Consider the following 13,353-nt stretch of genomic DNA (forward strand, 5'->3'; position numbering starts at 1 on the left):
TCCGTACTCAGCGTCTGTTGCCACGGCAGGGGTGCTTCCACCCCTTGTTCTTCCTGCGATCGCGCCGCAAGTACACCTTTAGTTAATCCAGTGATTGCTGAAATTCCAGAATCAATGGCAATTGTCCTGCTCTGGAGTTGTGCCCAATGATGTTCTCCGACATCGGGTTCCCCCACCCTTGGAGTGACTTCAGCATAGTCCCAGCTTAGAGCCCCTCACTGAGAGGTGTCCCCTTCCGCTTATTCGGCCGTCCGATTCCAGAACAGCCACGGACGGCCCTCAGCTTGCTCCGGTATAGACCCCAGGCTACGTCGGCTATCCAACTGTATTTGGTAAACATCGCGCTGATCCTCCGCTCCCTCGTCTCTCTGGGCCAGGCCCCCCACTGCGTCGGGGTCGGCACACTGAATAGTGGAACGGTTAATGCGCTGGGCCTCGTTCTCTCCGAACTGGGAGCGAGGGTGAAAATGGTTGTAACCGTGGATCCTTGTTCCCTTGGTACAACTTGAGAAGATTCCGCGCCTCGAGGACCGGGAGAGGCATACGGGTCGAACAAAGGGTCCCGGGGTGGGACAGCTTTGGAGTCCGTTTGATCCGGTTAAGGCATGGGAGAGGAGATTGGTAACAAAATGTCAGAACTGTGGCTAGATAAAATCCTTACTCCAGTCTGCCTTCTGCAATTAGACAAAAGTCCATTGTTTCCAAAAAGCATTTAATGAAGAAAAAGATTATTATAGTCCACTGGCCTGAATGCAATATCCAGGTTGGTACATATGCATTGTTACCAATGCCAGACAAAGTAAGAGATACATAGTTAATACCATAGCTGACCCATCCTCCCCCCATAGTTCTCAAAACATTCCCTTTGAAGCTGCGAAAGCGAAAGCTTCCCCAAGGCCGGTTCTTGGTGGAACGTCGGTAGCCAAAACAATGCAGGTCTGTGAGATAGCTGCCTGGGAACCTCTGCACCTGGGGAAGAAAGCACTGAACACTGAAAGGATTAAATATGGAGTTGGTTAAGCAAAAGTATACAAGAGAGCATTCGGATCCTGACACAGGCGAGAGATTAAAGTTGGAGCTAGACTTGGCCCTTACCTAGCCAGGGCCGTCGTCACACAGCCATAAATTTAGCGCCAAACTAGCGCCATCTCCCACTGAATGCTCACCTTATTCCGGCTCTCTTGCGATTTCGCCATTCTCCCCAATTCACCCTTTGTGACTCTTTATGTTGTCTTTATCCACTTCCATGTGAATGCCCTGGATCAACTATGAACACTTTGCAGCACCAAAACGCTCACTCTCCCCGATCATCTGTTTCACCTAACGCTGATTCTCCTGCCCTACACTCCCACAAGCCCCAGCGCGACCTCCAATTAAGCCTCAAAGTAATTTTTTTTAAAAGTCAGCCTTATGGCGCTATAGCGCTATTCTGCCATGGGTGGGAAACCTTTGCTACCTATCACGGTTGGCTTTTGGGTTGTCCCAGCACAACACTGGTATAATAGAAGGGTGATGTAGTGCAAATATGTGAAAAAAATAATTTTGAGCCCCGTTTCCGGAGGCACTTTGACTTTTTAATGTGACTGACTGGAAGCGCAAACAGTCGTCAAAAGATGGGAGAATCCGTTCTAATAACGATAACAGAAGAAACGATTTCTAGTACAAAACTGACGAAATAAGGGCCCGTGTGACGACGGCCCAGATGATCAGACGAAGGATTGTTCTGGCTGTGATTCCAGCTGCTAGACTGTTGGCTTTAGAAGGGTAAAGGCCTTGCTGGAGTCCAGTGCTGCTTTACCATTGGATTGTGTGTATCTCATTTCTCAACTCCTCCATCATCCATATCTTTATGTCTACCTGTACATGCCAAAGCTTCATTCTCTCCTTGCCTCTTTCTCCCGTACATTTCAGGAACCAGGTCATGCAGTCTGACTGCTCCCAGGCCTACTGGCTTTTCCAAACCATGCTGGCTCATCTGGATGACCAGCTGGGACGTCTTGCTTATCATGCAGAGAACAATTCCAACATGGTGCTCAAACACAACCTTCGCCGTTCTAAACTCGACCTACAGGTACAGGGACAGAGCTGTGTGTGTGTGGGGGGGGGGCCCTGGGGGGAGCGGGAAAAGAGTACAATACCAGTCGAGTTTTGGGACTGTCAGTTGATTGCAGAGTGTTTTCTGCTGCTTTCTTGCTGGTTAACTAAATTAAAATTTTGCATCTTAAGTAAATTTCAACAGCTGCCTTTCTAAATCAAATGCAGAATCGTAAGTAGAATGCAATTTATTAAGTAAAACCTACTACATGGTTAAAAGCAAAATACATCTTTATTTTAGACTACTCTGCCCACACCAAAATAACCCCAGAAGCTATATGTATAAGCTTGGGTTTTCATCCTTTCTTCCATTTCCGTAGAGTGGCTTCCATTGCAGAGATGGTCTTCCATTATGCAGCGTTTTCCTTCAGTGCCGGTCACCTTCTGCTCATTGCAAGATGCCGAGTCTGTCAGCAGGAGCTTGAGCTCCTGCTAAGCTTTATGCATTGTGTGGAGGGTTTGAGATGGAGAGTGCGGTAACAAATTTCTAAGGTTGTGGACTAGCTAGGCTTTAGTTTCTTCTTGCAAATAGGTACACTTGGTTCATATCTTGCTTGCCCTTGCAAGCAGGCAGCCTATAATTCACAAAGCAATTTGGATGTGTCGAGTTGTCATGATCACAGGGGATTTTTTTGTACACTTACATTCCTTTCTTGCAGCACCTTGCCTTGTCTGCCGCTGCCTCCAATTTGAAAAAGACACATAGTACAAAGAAAAATCCCACATGATTTTTTTTTCTTTCACATACGAGATTTTTAAATTGAAGTTTTCTACTTGAGGATCTCTCTGTGCCTTTGGTGTCTGCCTGTGAACCTGCTAATCTTGCAATCAGTCCTTGCAGTCACTTCTCTTATGCATACCACTGATTTCACAGGTGCAAAAAGCAAACAGGGCAGTCTGGCCAGTGGTCATTTAAAGGCTGCATTCAGCTGCGGAGGTACTAATCGCAGGAAAGCATGCTTTCCACACGTTGGTCTGTTTAATGATGCAACCCTGGGGGATATCTGTCTGTTCTTTGGTAATGTAGCTCTCGGACTGGGCAAAATCAGCCTCATCAACAACAGCCTGGCTCTGTGGCTAAAACAGCTGTTGTGTGGCTGCAAAGCTGTTCTGGGCTGGGCTAGGCTGTGATGGACTTCATCAGGGAGCATCAATTGGCAATCTTATCAGGAGTTTGCCTCACATTTTACGGAGACAATTTGAGCAAGGCAGGTTTGCCTGGGAATCGCTGTTTTATTTTATTCTGCATTTTTTAAATTGGGATTTGTAAGCTGCTTAGAGCCACAAGGAAAGGTGGGGTGTAAATATTTGAATTAATTATTGTTATTCTGCTATGCTATTTGTTTTCAGGCCAAGTATGAAAATCACCCGGAGGAGCTGGCCAACATAATTGATGGTCTGTTGAGAGAGGAGAGGGCGATTCTCGCAGCAGCAGCCACGGCAAACTCTCCCGTAAGGGACGGCGCTTGGCATATTCCTGCTGAGCGTGGCCATCTGTCTTGTCCCCCAGCATGTCACAGTGATCCATTGCAGTGTTTCTTGCTGAGTGCCACTCACACTCCAGATTGATGTATAACTCCTCCAGCGTGCTTTTTTTGTGCCTTCCCTTGCTGAAAATTGATCAAATAAGTCACTGAATTCTTTTGTATCGTTATTTTGTTAATTTGCATACTGAGCTTTCTGTAGCATACAAATCTTGCATATGTGGCACTGGAGAAGACAAAACATGGTGGGCACACCCCTCTCTGCTTCTTCTGCCTGCATCATCCCTGAATGCTTCGTTTCTAATGCTTTTTACTGCATTTTCCTTTCGTAGCTCCTTATTATTCTAATGCTTTGCCAGAGCACTTCTAGATCAGTGTTTTCAAACGGCTCCAGAGAACTGTGGGACTCCTCAGTGATAAGATCCATAATGGCAAACATGCTTCCTATCTCTGAAAGAAGGCTTGCCAACTGCTGCTGGTTGTCCTCTGAGATATGCAAACTAAAACAATAATATTCCAAATAATTATTTATTATGAGTATGCACAAGGTTGTAGCTAAAAGCAAGTTAAAACATAGGGCCTAAATTACAGGGTACATGCATATATTAAAAGTAATTATTAAAAGGGCCATTTTGGCCCCGATCCAGGCCAAAACAGGCCCAAAATGGCTATTTTCTGGTCCATTTGGGCTCGGATCGGGGCCGAAATGACCAGGATTGGGTTGGTGCCGGGCAGGGGAGGGTTCCCCCTCCTGGCATCGACCTGATCCAGGCTGTTTCGGCCCTGATCCGGGCCATTTCGGCCCCAATCCAAAATGAATAATTATTCATAAAACAGAATTTACCTAAAATTACGGAGGAACAACATCAGATGATGAATGGCTCTATAACGATTCAAGAGGTGGTGGATGCAATTAAAAGGATAAAAATGGGGAAGACACCCGGCCCGAATGGACTATCTAGTCGGTATTATAAATGCTTTGAATATGAGATTTTAGTACCCTTGTAAAATACAACGAATTCAATTTTATCAGGAGGCAGGATGCCAGAGACTTGGAAAGATGCTAATATAATATTACGTTGATACCTAAGGAAGGGCAAGATTTAACATTAGCAAAAAACTATGGACCTATATCATTGCTGAATAGTGATTATAAACTACTTACTTCAGTTTAGCAGAAAAACATAAGTGCGTTCTTAAAGTCTTTAGCCACGAGGACCAAAGTAGTTTCCTACCCAAAAGACAACTGAAAGATAATGTTAGAACTGTGTTAGACATAGTGGAATATTTGGATAAACATAATGAAAAACAAGCAGCTCTGATTTTTTTGGATGCTGGAAAGGCCTTTGACAATTTAAATTGGGCTTTTTTGTTTGAAGTCTTAGAAAAAGATGAATTTCGGGGAGAACTTTATAAAATGGGTGAAATCAGTTTATACTTCACAGAATGTCAAAATCATTGTTAATGGAGAACTAACTAAAGCATGTGAGATTCAGAAAGGAGCATGTCTAGGATGTCCGTTGTCACCACTCCTTTTCATTTTAGTGTTGGAGGTTTTGAATAGAGACATTAGACAAGAGGAAAGGATCAAAGGTGTTAACATTTTTAAAAGAGTCATATAAATTAAGAGCCTTTGCAGACGATTTAGTTCTGATTCTGGAAGACCTGTTAGATGGAATTGAAATACTGATGGAGAAGTTGAGAGGGTTTGGTACTCTGGCAAGTTTTAAAATAAAAGAACAGAAAACAAAATTGGTGACAAAAACATGAACATTAAAAATCAGGAAGAATTGATGAAAATAGGTTTTAAGGTTGAAAAAAAGGTAAAATATTTAGGTATCACGCTGACAGAGATGAACTGAATGCTAGTTCAAAGTAATTATGTTAAGACATGGAACAAAACTAAAAAAGATGGTCGGGGCATTTCGTAGAAAAAGAATTGCAGGAACTCATTAGCATAACTCATTAGCATATGCCACACCCCCTGACATCACCAGATGTGTGTCAGAAGGCAACACCCACCCCTCAGGCCCCTTTCCCCAAAAATCTCCAGGTATTTCCTGAAAATAAAGCAGAATGAACTCAAAGCAGCTTACCCTCCTCTGGAAAGCCAGCCCCAGCAGCCCTGCTTGCATGGACACACCCACTCACCAGTTACGAATTAAAATAAAGCAGCAGAATGAATTGAAGCAGTTTACCTTCCTCCTTTGGAGATCCAGGCCCAGTAGCCCAGCTTGCACTCACTCACTCACCCCTCCCTCCCTCTCTCACAAGTCATGAATGAAAATAAAGCAGCAGAATGAATTGAAGCAGCTTACCTTCCTCCTTTGGAGATCCAGGCCCAGTAGCCCAGCTTGCACTCACTCACTCACCCCTCCCTCCCTCTCTCACAAGTCATGAATGAAAATAAAGCAGCAGAATGAATTGAAGCAGCTTACCTTCCTCCTTTGGAGATCCAGGCCCAGTAGCCCAGCTTGCACTCACTCAATCACTTGCACTCACTCTCACTCACTCATGAGTCACAAATGAAAATAAAGCAGCAGAATGAATTGAAGCAGCTTACCCTCCTTTGGAGGGGAGGCAGAGGGGAGGAAAAGGAATCACGTGGGTGGGGCCAAAACCCACCAGACCACTTTTCAGCTCTACAGAAACACCGTTCTGGCGCGTTCCCCCTCCAAATGAGATGGTAAGGAGTACAGTTGTCCTTGTTGGGGAGAATATCGGTTATTAAGATGAACGGTTTACCTAGAACGTTATTCCTCTTGCAGACAATACCTGTGTTAACTTCAGATGTACCATTTAAAAAATGGCAAAGGACATTTTATATGGCAAGGGAAAAAACCAAGGGTTAAATATAAAATTTCACAGGATGCAAAGGAGAGAGGCGGACTTGGTTTACTGGACTTGAAAGTGTATTATGCCTCCGTATCTCTAATTTGGATAAAAGAATGGATGCTTCTGAGAAACGAAGAGACTCTTGACATTGGAAGGTCAAGACCTGAGATTTGGATGGCATGCTTATTTGTGGTACGACAAAGTAAAGGTCAATGCAGACTTTAAAAGTCATTAGGAGACCCATTTTGAGAATCTGGAACAAATATAAACTGAGAGCCAAGCTACAAGTGATGCCTTACACAGGTTGGACACTTGTCAGCTTCCCTCAAGTTTTGATGGGAAATGGTTTTACAGCTTGGCTCTCCATTACAGCTGTAAGACCAGGACGCCTACATTTCCCATCAAAACTTGAGGGAAGCTGCCAAGTGTCCAACCTGTGTCAGGCGTCACTTATAGCTTGGCTCTGAGACTAACACAGAAGACACCACTTTGGATTTCAACACAGGAAGCGTTTTACAGAAGGGAGATGATTTTCAAACAGGGATGGTTGACTTACGGAGATTTACTAGAATTCTCACTGGGAGATGGTAAATTGAAGACAAGGGAGGATTTAATAGCTAAAGGTTATAAATGTCGATGGTTTTCCTAAGCTCAATTTTTCGAAAGATTCAAACTGGATTTAAAGAACTATGGGGCTTTGAACATGAAACGACTGAGTTTGAAAAAGCGCTTTGTTCAAATGATGAACATTTTATTTCCAAAATGTGTAAGATGTTACTGAAATTTGAAACGGGAGGAATGTGTGAAACATAGTATGGTAAAATGGGCTACAGTTTTAGGGTATAATATAATGATGGATCAGTTGGAAAATATGTGGGTAAAGGGGCTTAAAATTTTTATAAAATGATGTATTGATGGTATATGTCCCCTGATAAATTAGCTAAAACGAGTAAATGTATGTCAAATAAACGTTGGAAATGTGAGAAACGAGTATTCTGTCATCCCTGATGGACTTGCTGTAAAGCTAAACAATTTTGGACTCAAATTCATATGATAATACAAATTTTTTTTAAAGACTACTATACAGTTTAAGCCAGAAACCTTTTTGTTGGGATTAATGGACAAACAGAAAATAAGCACGAGATTTTATTTTTATATATGACTACAGCAGCCAGACTTTTGTATGCGCAAAAATGGAAAAGTACAGAATTGCCTTCAATTGAGGACTAGATTATGAAAATGACAGAATTAGCGGAGACGGCTAAACTTACAGCTTTGATCAGAGAAACATGGTCTACCTTTTTGGCTAACTGGAATCCCCCTATTGACTTCCTGCGTGAAACGAGGAATAGTGATTTGATGATTTGTGGTTTTGATCTTTAAGCAGATAAATCTGGGAAAAGAATAAATAGAAGGGAGGCAGTAGTCGAAAAGAAAATTTTGGAGAGATTAAAAATTTTAAGTGTGATGTTTGCTAAAATAAGATAAGTGTTGTAAAGAAGAATGGAAATGAAGTATGTATTACTGTTTTATTTCTAAGTTCTGTTTTCTTCTCTCTTGTAAGCTTCTTTTACTTTCTCTTTCTTTTATCTTCGCTTTCTACCCTTTCTATTGGGCTTTTAATTCTATTAATAAAATAAAAATTATATAAAAAGACACAGCTACAAAACTTGCATAGCAAAATTTGGTACTTGTTCTCATCTTCAAAGGGGGATGCAAGGCACGGTCAAGTAGTCAAGGCCGGCTGATAAGAAGTGTGCCTGGCAATCGTCCAAGATGAAGATCGCTCTTAGCTTCCCTAAAAACACTTGTACCAGGAGCTAATCTAAACACCTCATTCCTACATGCAGTAACTTAACACTGATTAGACAAATGGACATTAGAGTGAAAAGAAAGATTCTTAGAGAAGCACTTTACATTAACAGAAAGGAATGTTCAGGCTCGATCAGCAACTGAGCACAAGATGGAGGGACTGTGGCACACCACCAACGCTTTGAGATACAATTCTACAACGTGCCACTATAACTGATCCAGCAGGATTTTCTTGTGTCCTTATGCTCTTAGTAGTTTGTTTACAGTAGACACTTGGCCACCTACTGTAAGTAATGTACATATTATTTCTCTATACAGTCAAAGGTGGAGCCCCCACCTGATACTACCGTGATCACTGGCCAGGAAAACAACATTGAGGACCGGCTGGCGGAGATGCGGAAGGCGGTTCAGGTAAGAGCGTGGGCACTTGGTAACTAAACACATTTAATGGAGATTGGAGGGAGCTTTACTATGAGGTGGGCTGAAACTTTTTTCCTAATTGCAGCTGCTTCTACCAGTCCCTCGCAAGTCAACGGAGTCATAAAATTGCCTAGACCAAAGAGGCAAGCAGTTTTTGGTCCAGTTTCACTTTTTGAAGGGAAACTTGTGTGTGGAGGTTGGGGGAGGGGGGAATCTTATTTACAGTTGCGGACCAGTTCTGGACTATTTTGTTTTAAAATTATTGACCATTGCTAAGTTTGATCCCTTTCAGATTGCTAATGACACTGTTGAAAACACAATGGATCTTGAGCGCCTTCCTTGAGCCCCTTGTAACGATCCATTATCATTTCTCAAACATCACCTGGTGTTTCTGTGCAGCACAATACCTGTTGAGGTTCCACAGTACAGCCGTTGCTGCCCGCACTCCCGGTATTTGAATGTTAAAGGAAAGGGGGCAGCGATGGTAGGAGGGCTAATAGTGGCGCAAGCTCGTTCCAAATTACGCCTGAAATTTACTGAACTTTGGGCCTGATTTAGAAGGAAGAGCACTTCTAACTGAAGAAATTTTGTTTTGAATTCCCCATTTCCAGAATTCTCTGGAATTACTTGCATGTGTTGAAAGGAAACACTTAAAAGACAAATGCATTGTTTTTTTTAAAAAAAATGTTCTTAAAATGATACCACTTTGGGCCCTTGCACATTATTTACCACATAGTGGACATGCTTGAATCCTAAGCTGACTCCTTTTTAAAAAGATGAGGGAATACTCCAGAAACTTCTCTAGACACCAGAATGAGTTAAGTGTGTTACTCCTCACTGGTGATGTGAGAGGAACTACCTAGTGAGAAATCAGCCCAGGCGCATCTTTCATAACCAATATTTTTTCCATTCAAACTGTACCATGCTGAAATAGAGTTTCCAGGCTGTCGTCTTGCACCCCTGGAGGCTTTGGAGGTATTGGCAAGGAGTGGAAATGATGTCATGTGACATGGTGATGTCTCTTCCGGATGATAATTTGGAACTGGCCTCAGGTAATGTTCTGGAATTCCCCCAGACTCTATGGTATTCCCATAGAATTGTGGGAATTTCAGTGTGTCACCTGATTTGCTGACATCATTTCCACTCTTTCCCATTTCTTTTACCAGCCCAGGCAAATGGTAGTCCTGTGCTGAAAGTCTACAGAACAGCGGTAGGGTGGTAGGTAAGAGCCTGCCTTGGAAGTTGACTTTTGTGCTGAGAGCTGTGAAGCCACTCTTACTTTCCTCTTGTCTAGCCAAACATGCACCTTCGTTGTGTATGTGTGTACTATGCACAATGATAGCCCCACAGTTCCAGTTCTCTGACAGTGCAGTCTTAAGGAGAGTTACAGTGTTCTAAATCTGTTGATGGGCTTAGAAGGGTGTATCTCTGCCTGGGGTGGCATTGCTAATCTTCTGAAAAATTTCTCTCTAGCTTTAGCCCAAATTTCCATTATTAGCCGTGTTAGTCTGTAGTCTCAAAATAGTAGAGTCCAGTAGCATCTGACGAAGAGAGCTGTGGCTCTCAAAAGCTTATGCTACAATAAAGTTGGTTAGTCTTAAAGGTGCTACTGGACTCTTTACTATTTTGCTCCATTATTTAGACTCCAGCTTCTAAATCATCCTGACACTGCGGTGCAATTTTCCATGTCTTTGCTAATCACGGCCCACTTGCCAACCCGCCTTGTCCACTGACAAGTTATCACAAGCTACCCTGCTTTTGTGCAGGCGATGTCCCTGGTTATTTCTGGCAGCTTTCTGCATCACTGCACCTCCATGCTATTAGTGGGCAATCTTGAGCAAGAAGTAGAGTGCAGGGTGAGTAGGGATTGACAGAATCAGAGGCTTGGGTTAGCTCAACTCGGCTGTCGGTGGGAGAGGGATGTGACAGGCATGTGTGTTCATTCCCATTGACTGCGAATGTTTTCTGATCTGCTCCACAGGGTCTCAAAAATTTCATAGGGCAGCTTGAGGATCTGCAAGAGATCTTTGATTTCCGGTTCAAAGCGTACAAGATATTGGGTGAGGATGGGGATGTGGTGGCGGAGCAGATAGAAGCGTTGATTGATATGGTTGGATGAGGGCACCTCTCTCAGTGCCCCTGAGGGGATCAGATAAGTTTGGCTGTTTTCACACTGCTTACCGGCCATGGAGCATCGCACCAAGCTCCCGGAACGACAGCATCTTCCTGGCGCAATTTCGGCCAGTAAGCAGTGTGAAAACGGCCCACATGTTTGAAAGTTTGGGGGAGAAAATCATCCTGTGTCTAATCCCTGCTAGTTCACACAGGCTTACGCATTCCAGGGCAGCAGAAACGCCAACCATGGCACCGAAATACCAGCAGAAGTTCTGAGCACTCCAGGATGCACCTGCTAACGAGAGGCATTCCCTTTTCCCTGTTCCCTTTTCTAATTGTAGAATCATGTGGAATTGCCTTTAGGGAATAGTGGGGGACTTCTGCTGGGCCTTTGGTGTTTGTGGGCTTCCTCTTAAATGCAGATTTCTCTTGCAGAAAATTCAGCACCTTCTGATCCTAGTCTCTGCAAGAAATTGAATGAGTTGCAAGTCCTGATAAATAACCTGGACCGTCACCGCAAGGTGAGCCATGGGGTTGGCAAGAGACTTTGCCCCAAAACGTGTGTCCTTCTTAACTACCTCTTTAAAATGGAGCCCATCGAAGCCACTCAAGTGATGCCTTGTTCCCTTCTTCTTGCTCTCGACTTAGGTAGGCCGAGTCTCATCTATGAACGGTCTGTTTCTTTCAGGATGTGCTGGCCCAAATCCAGGCCCTACTGGGCCGATCGGACACTCTGAGGGACCTGTTGCTGTCAGAGCTATCTAAGTGGAAAGATTGCCAACGGCGGGCATGTATTGGGGATGTTTGTGACACTACATTACAACAACTGGAGAAATGGTAGGCATCCTTCCCACCCCACCCCGAACAGATCCAAAGAACAGTCAGTTTCTTATCACTTTTGAGGGTCCTTGCACATTGCATTTTGGTGCTCTTCAAAACCCTTCAAGATCTGGTGAATCACATATGTGGAGGGTTATAGAGCCAGAGGAGTTAGCCATGTTTACTGGTTGGTTAGTCTTAAAGGTGCTGCTGGACTTTTTACTATATTTGGAGGGCAATCTTGCCTGATACGAACTTCTGTGGCAATTGTTCTCCTCACCACAGAGTTTCAGTCCCCCCACTCTCAACGATACAGTCAGTTTCTGCCGTACTGCTGTGGATCAACCTCCCCAAAGGGAAGAAGCAGGCGCTTTCTCTTGTGGCCTTTTGGTAAAGCTGTAAAATAGAACTATTTCAGGCAGCTTTAAAGTTATAGATGTGGGCTTTGGCTTATCGTTAAGTTTTAATTGAGTTAATGTGTGTGTGTGTGTGTGTGTGACGTGTTGTCAAGTCGCCTCCAACCTATGGCAATCGTTTGAAAGATTATTTATTTTTGTGTTGTAGTTGTTGTTGTTCCCTGCCTTGGGGTCCTGATAGGTTTGCCAGGTCCTCTAAGCATGAAAACTGAGGATGGTGTGTGTGTGGGGTGGGGGGGGCATATGTGCTTTGGAGCACTTCTGCATTACACCAAGAATGACTGTTTATGCCTATTATTACCAAATTAGCCCTGTGTGCAACTCGTTACTTCCGTGTTGGAAATAATGTGATTACCGGCTTGACGTGTGTTTTGGTGAGCGCAGGAGTGCGCTACAGGGTTCATAGGCCAGCTCCCACTCTCCCCTCCCCACCAGCCAGGTGCAAGGTGGTGAGGGGCGGAGGCTGGGAGCAAGGGATTCCCCCATGCCCACCAGGGGGCTGGTTAACCCGAGGTCCTGAGAATGTTGAGAGAGAGACTGGGTACATTAAATACTCTAAATAAATCAGTCCTTTAAATAAGGTGCCTATGACGGACATCCCCCCCCCCTTCACTTCTGCACTGTGAGGCAAATTTTCCCACCTAAATTCAGTTGCCTCCTTTGGCTGAGCAGCCCCAAGTTCCCACTTGCCTTGTGCTTTGAAAGTCTGTTTGTCCCACCCTGACAGTCAGATATAATTTTGGCTTTTTAGCGCAGCCCAGGAACTTGATGGGGAGAAGCAGGGGCCCTCTTTTCTTTTTGTTGGAAATGGCCCTGGAGACTATACCATTCAAAAGGAAATAACTTTCTTTAACTTTATTTTAACTGGATAAAGGGAATGAAAGTGCCGAGGTAAAATTTTGTTCGTAGTACAGAATACCCTCTTGAGTAACAGGGAAAATAGATTCCTTGAAGCTTAGTTTCTTATATTCTTGGTTCTTACCAATGAGAAGTGTTGTACTTAATATTTTAGTTACAGCAACAGTGTTTTTTCAGAGTTTCCTAGGACAACTCAGGTTTCCTGAAGTTAGTTTAAAACTGTTTCTCCTTCACAACAGACCTGGGGCCATCCTCAGAGCCAAACCCCCTTTAGAAACTGGGCAGGAATTAATCTCCTTCTCCTAAGAAAATGTAACCCTTCTTCTTTTGGCTTGAAAGGGAGTCTCAACCTACTACCCAATCACTCTTGCCAAAACACACTACCAGTTCTATGGTGTCTGTGTCAAGCGGGTGCTGACACTTGTACGAAGAATTCTTAAATTAAATTCTTCAGGACAGTGATGTTACAGTAAAGGCAAAAATTTCCTTTTCCCTTGCTC

At 43.7% G+C, this 13,353-nt stretch overlaps 1 protein-coding gene across 3 annotated transcripts in view; it reads left to right on the top strand.

Moving 5' to 3' along the window:
* Positions 1–13,353, top strand: part of STAT2 (signal transducer and activator of transcription 2) — a 63,898-nt gene that overhangs the window by 17,023 nt on the left and 33,522 nt on the right. For 2 of the 3 annotated variants that reach the window (XM_054976936.1, XM_054976937.1), the window contains exons 3-8: positions 1,912–2,071; positions 3,445–3,546; positions 8,544–8,636; positions 10,627–10,705; positions 11,196–11,281; positions 11,449–11,597. In XM_054976936.1, coding sequence (XP_054832911.1) covers positions 1,912–2,071; positions 3,445–3,546; positions 8,544–8,636; positions 10,627–10,705; positions 11,196–11,281; positions 11,449–11,597 — 669 coding nt within the window. The remainder of the gene's footprint in view (positions 1–1,911; positions 2,072–3,444; positions 3,547–8,543; positions 8,637–10,626; positions 10,706–11,195; positions 11,282–11,448; positions 11,598–13,353) is intronic. The other variant, XM_054976939.1, reaches the window with a different exon arrangement.

The sequence above is a fragment of the Eublepharis macularius genome, chromosome 4 (assembly GCF_028583425.1).
Source record: "Eublepharis macularius isolate TG4126 chromosome 4, MPM_Emac_v1.0, whole genome shotgun sequence".
Classification (NCBI taxonomy): Eukaryota; Metazoa; Chordata; class Lepidosauria; order Squamata; family Eublepharidae; genus Eublepharis; species Eublepharis macularius.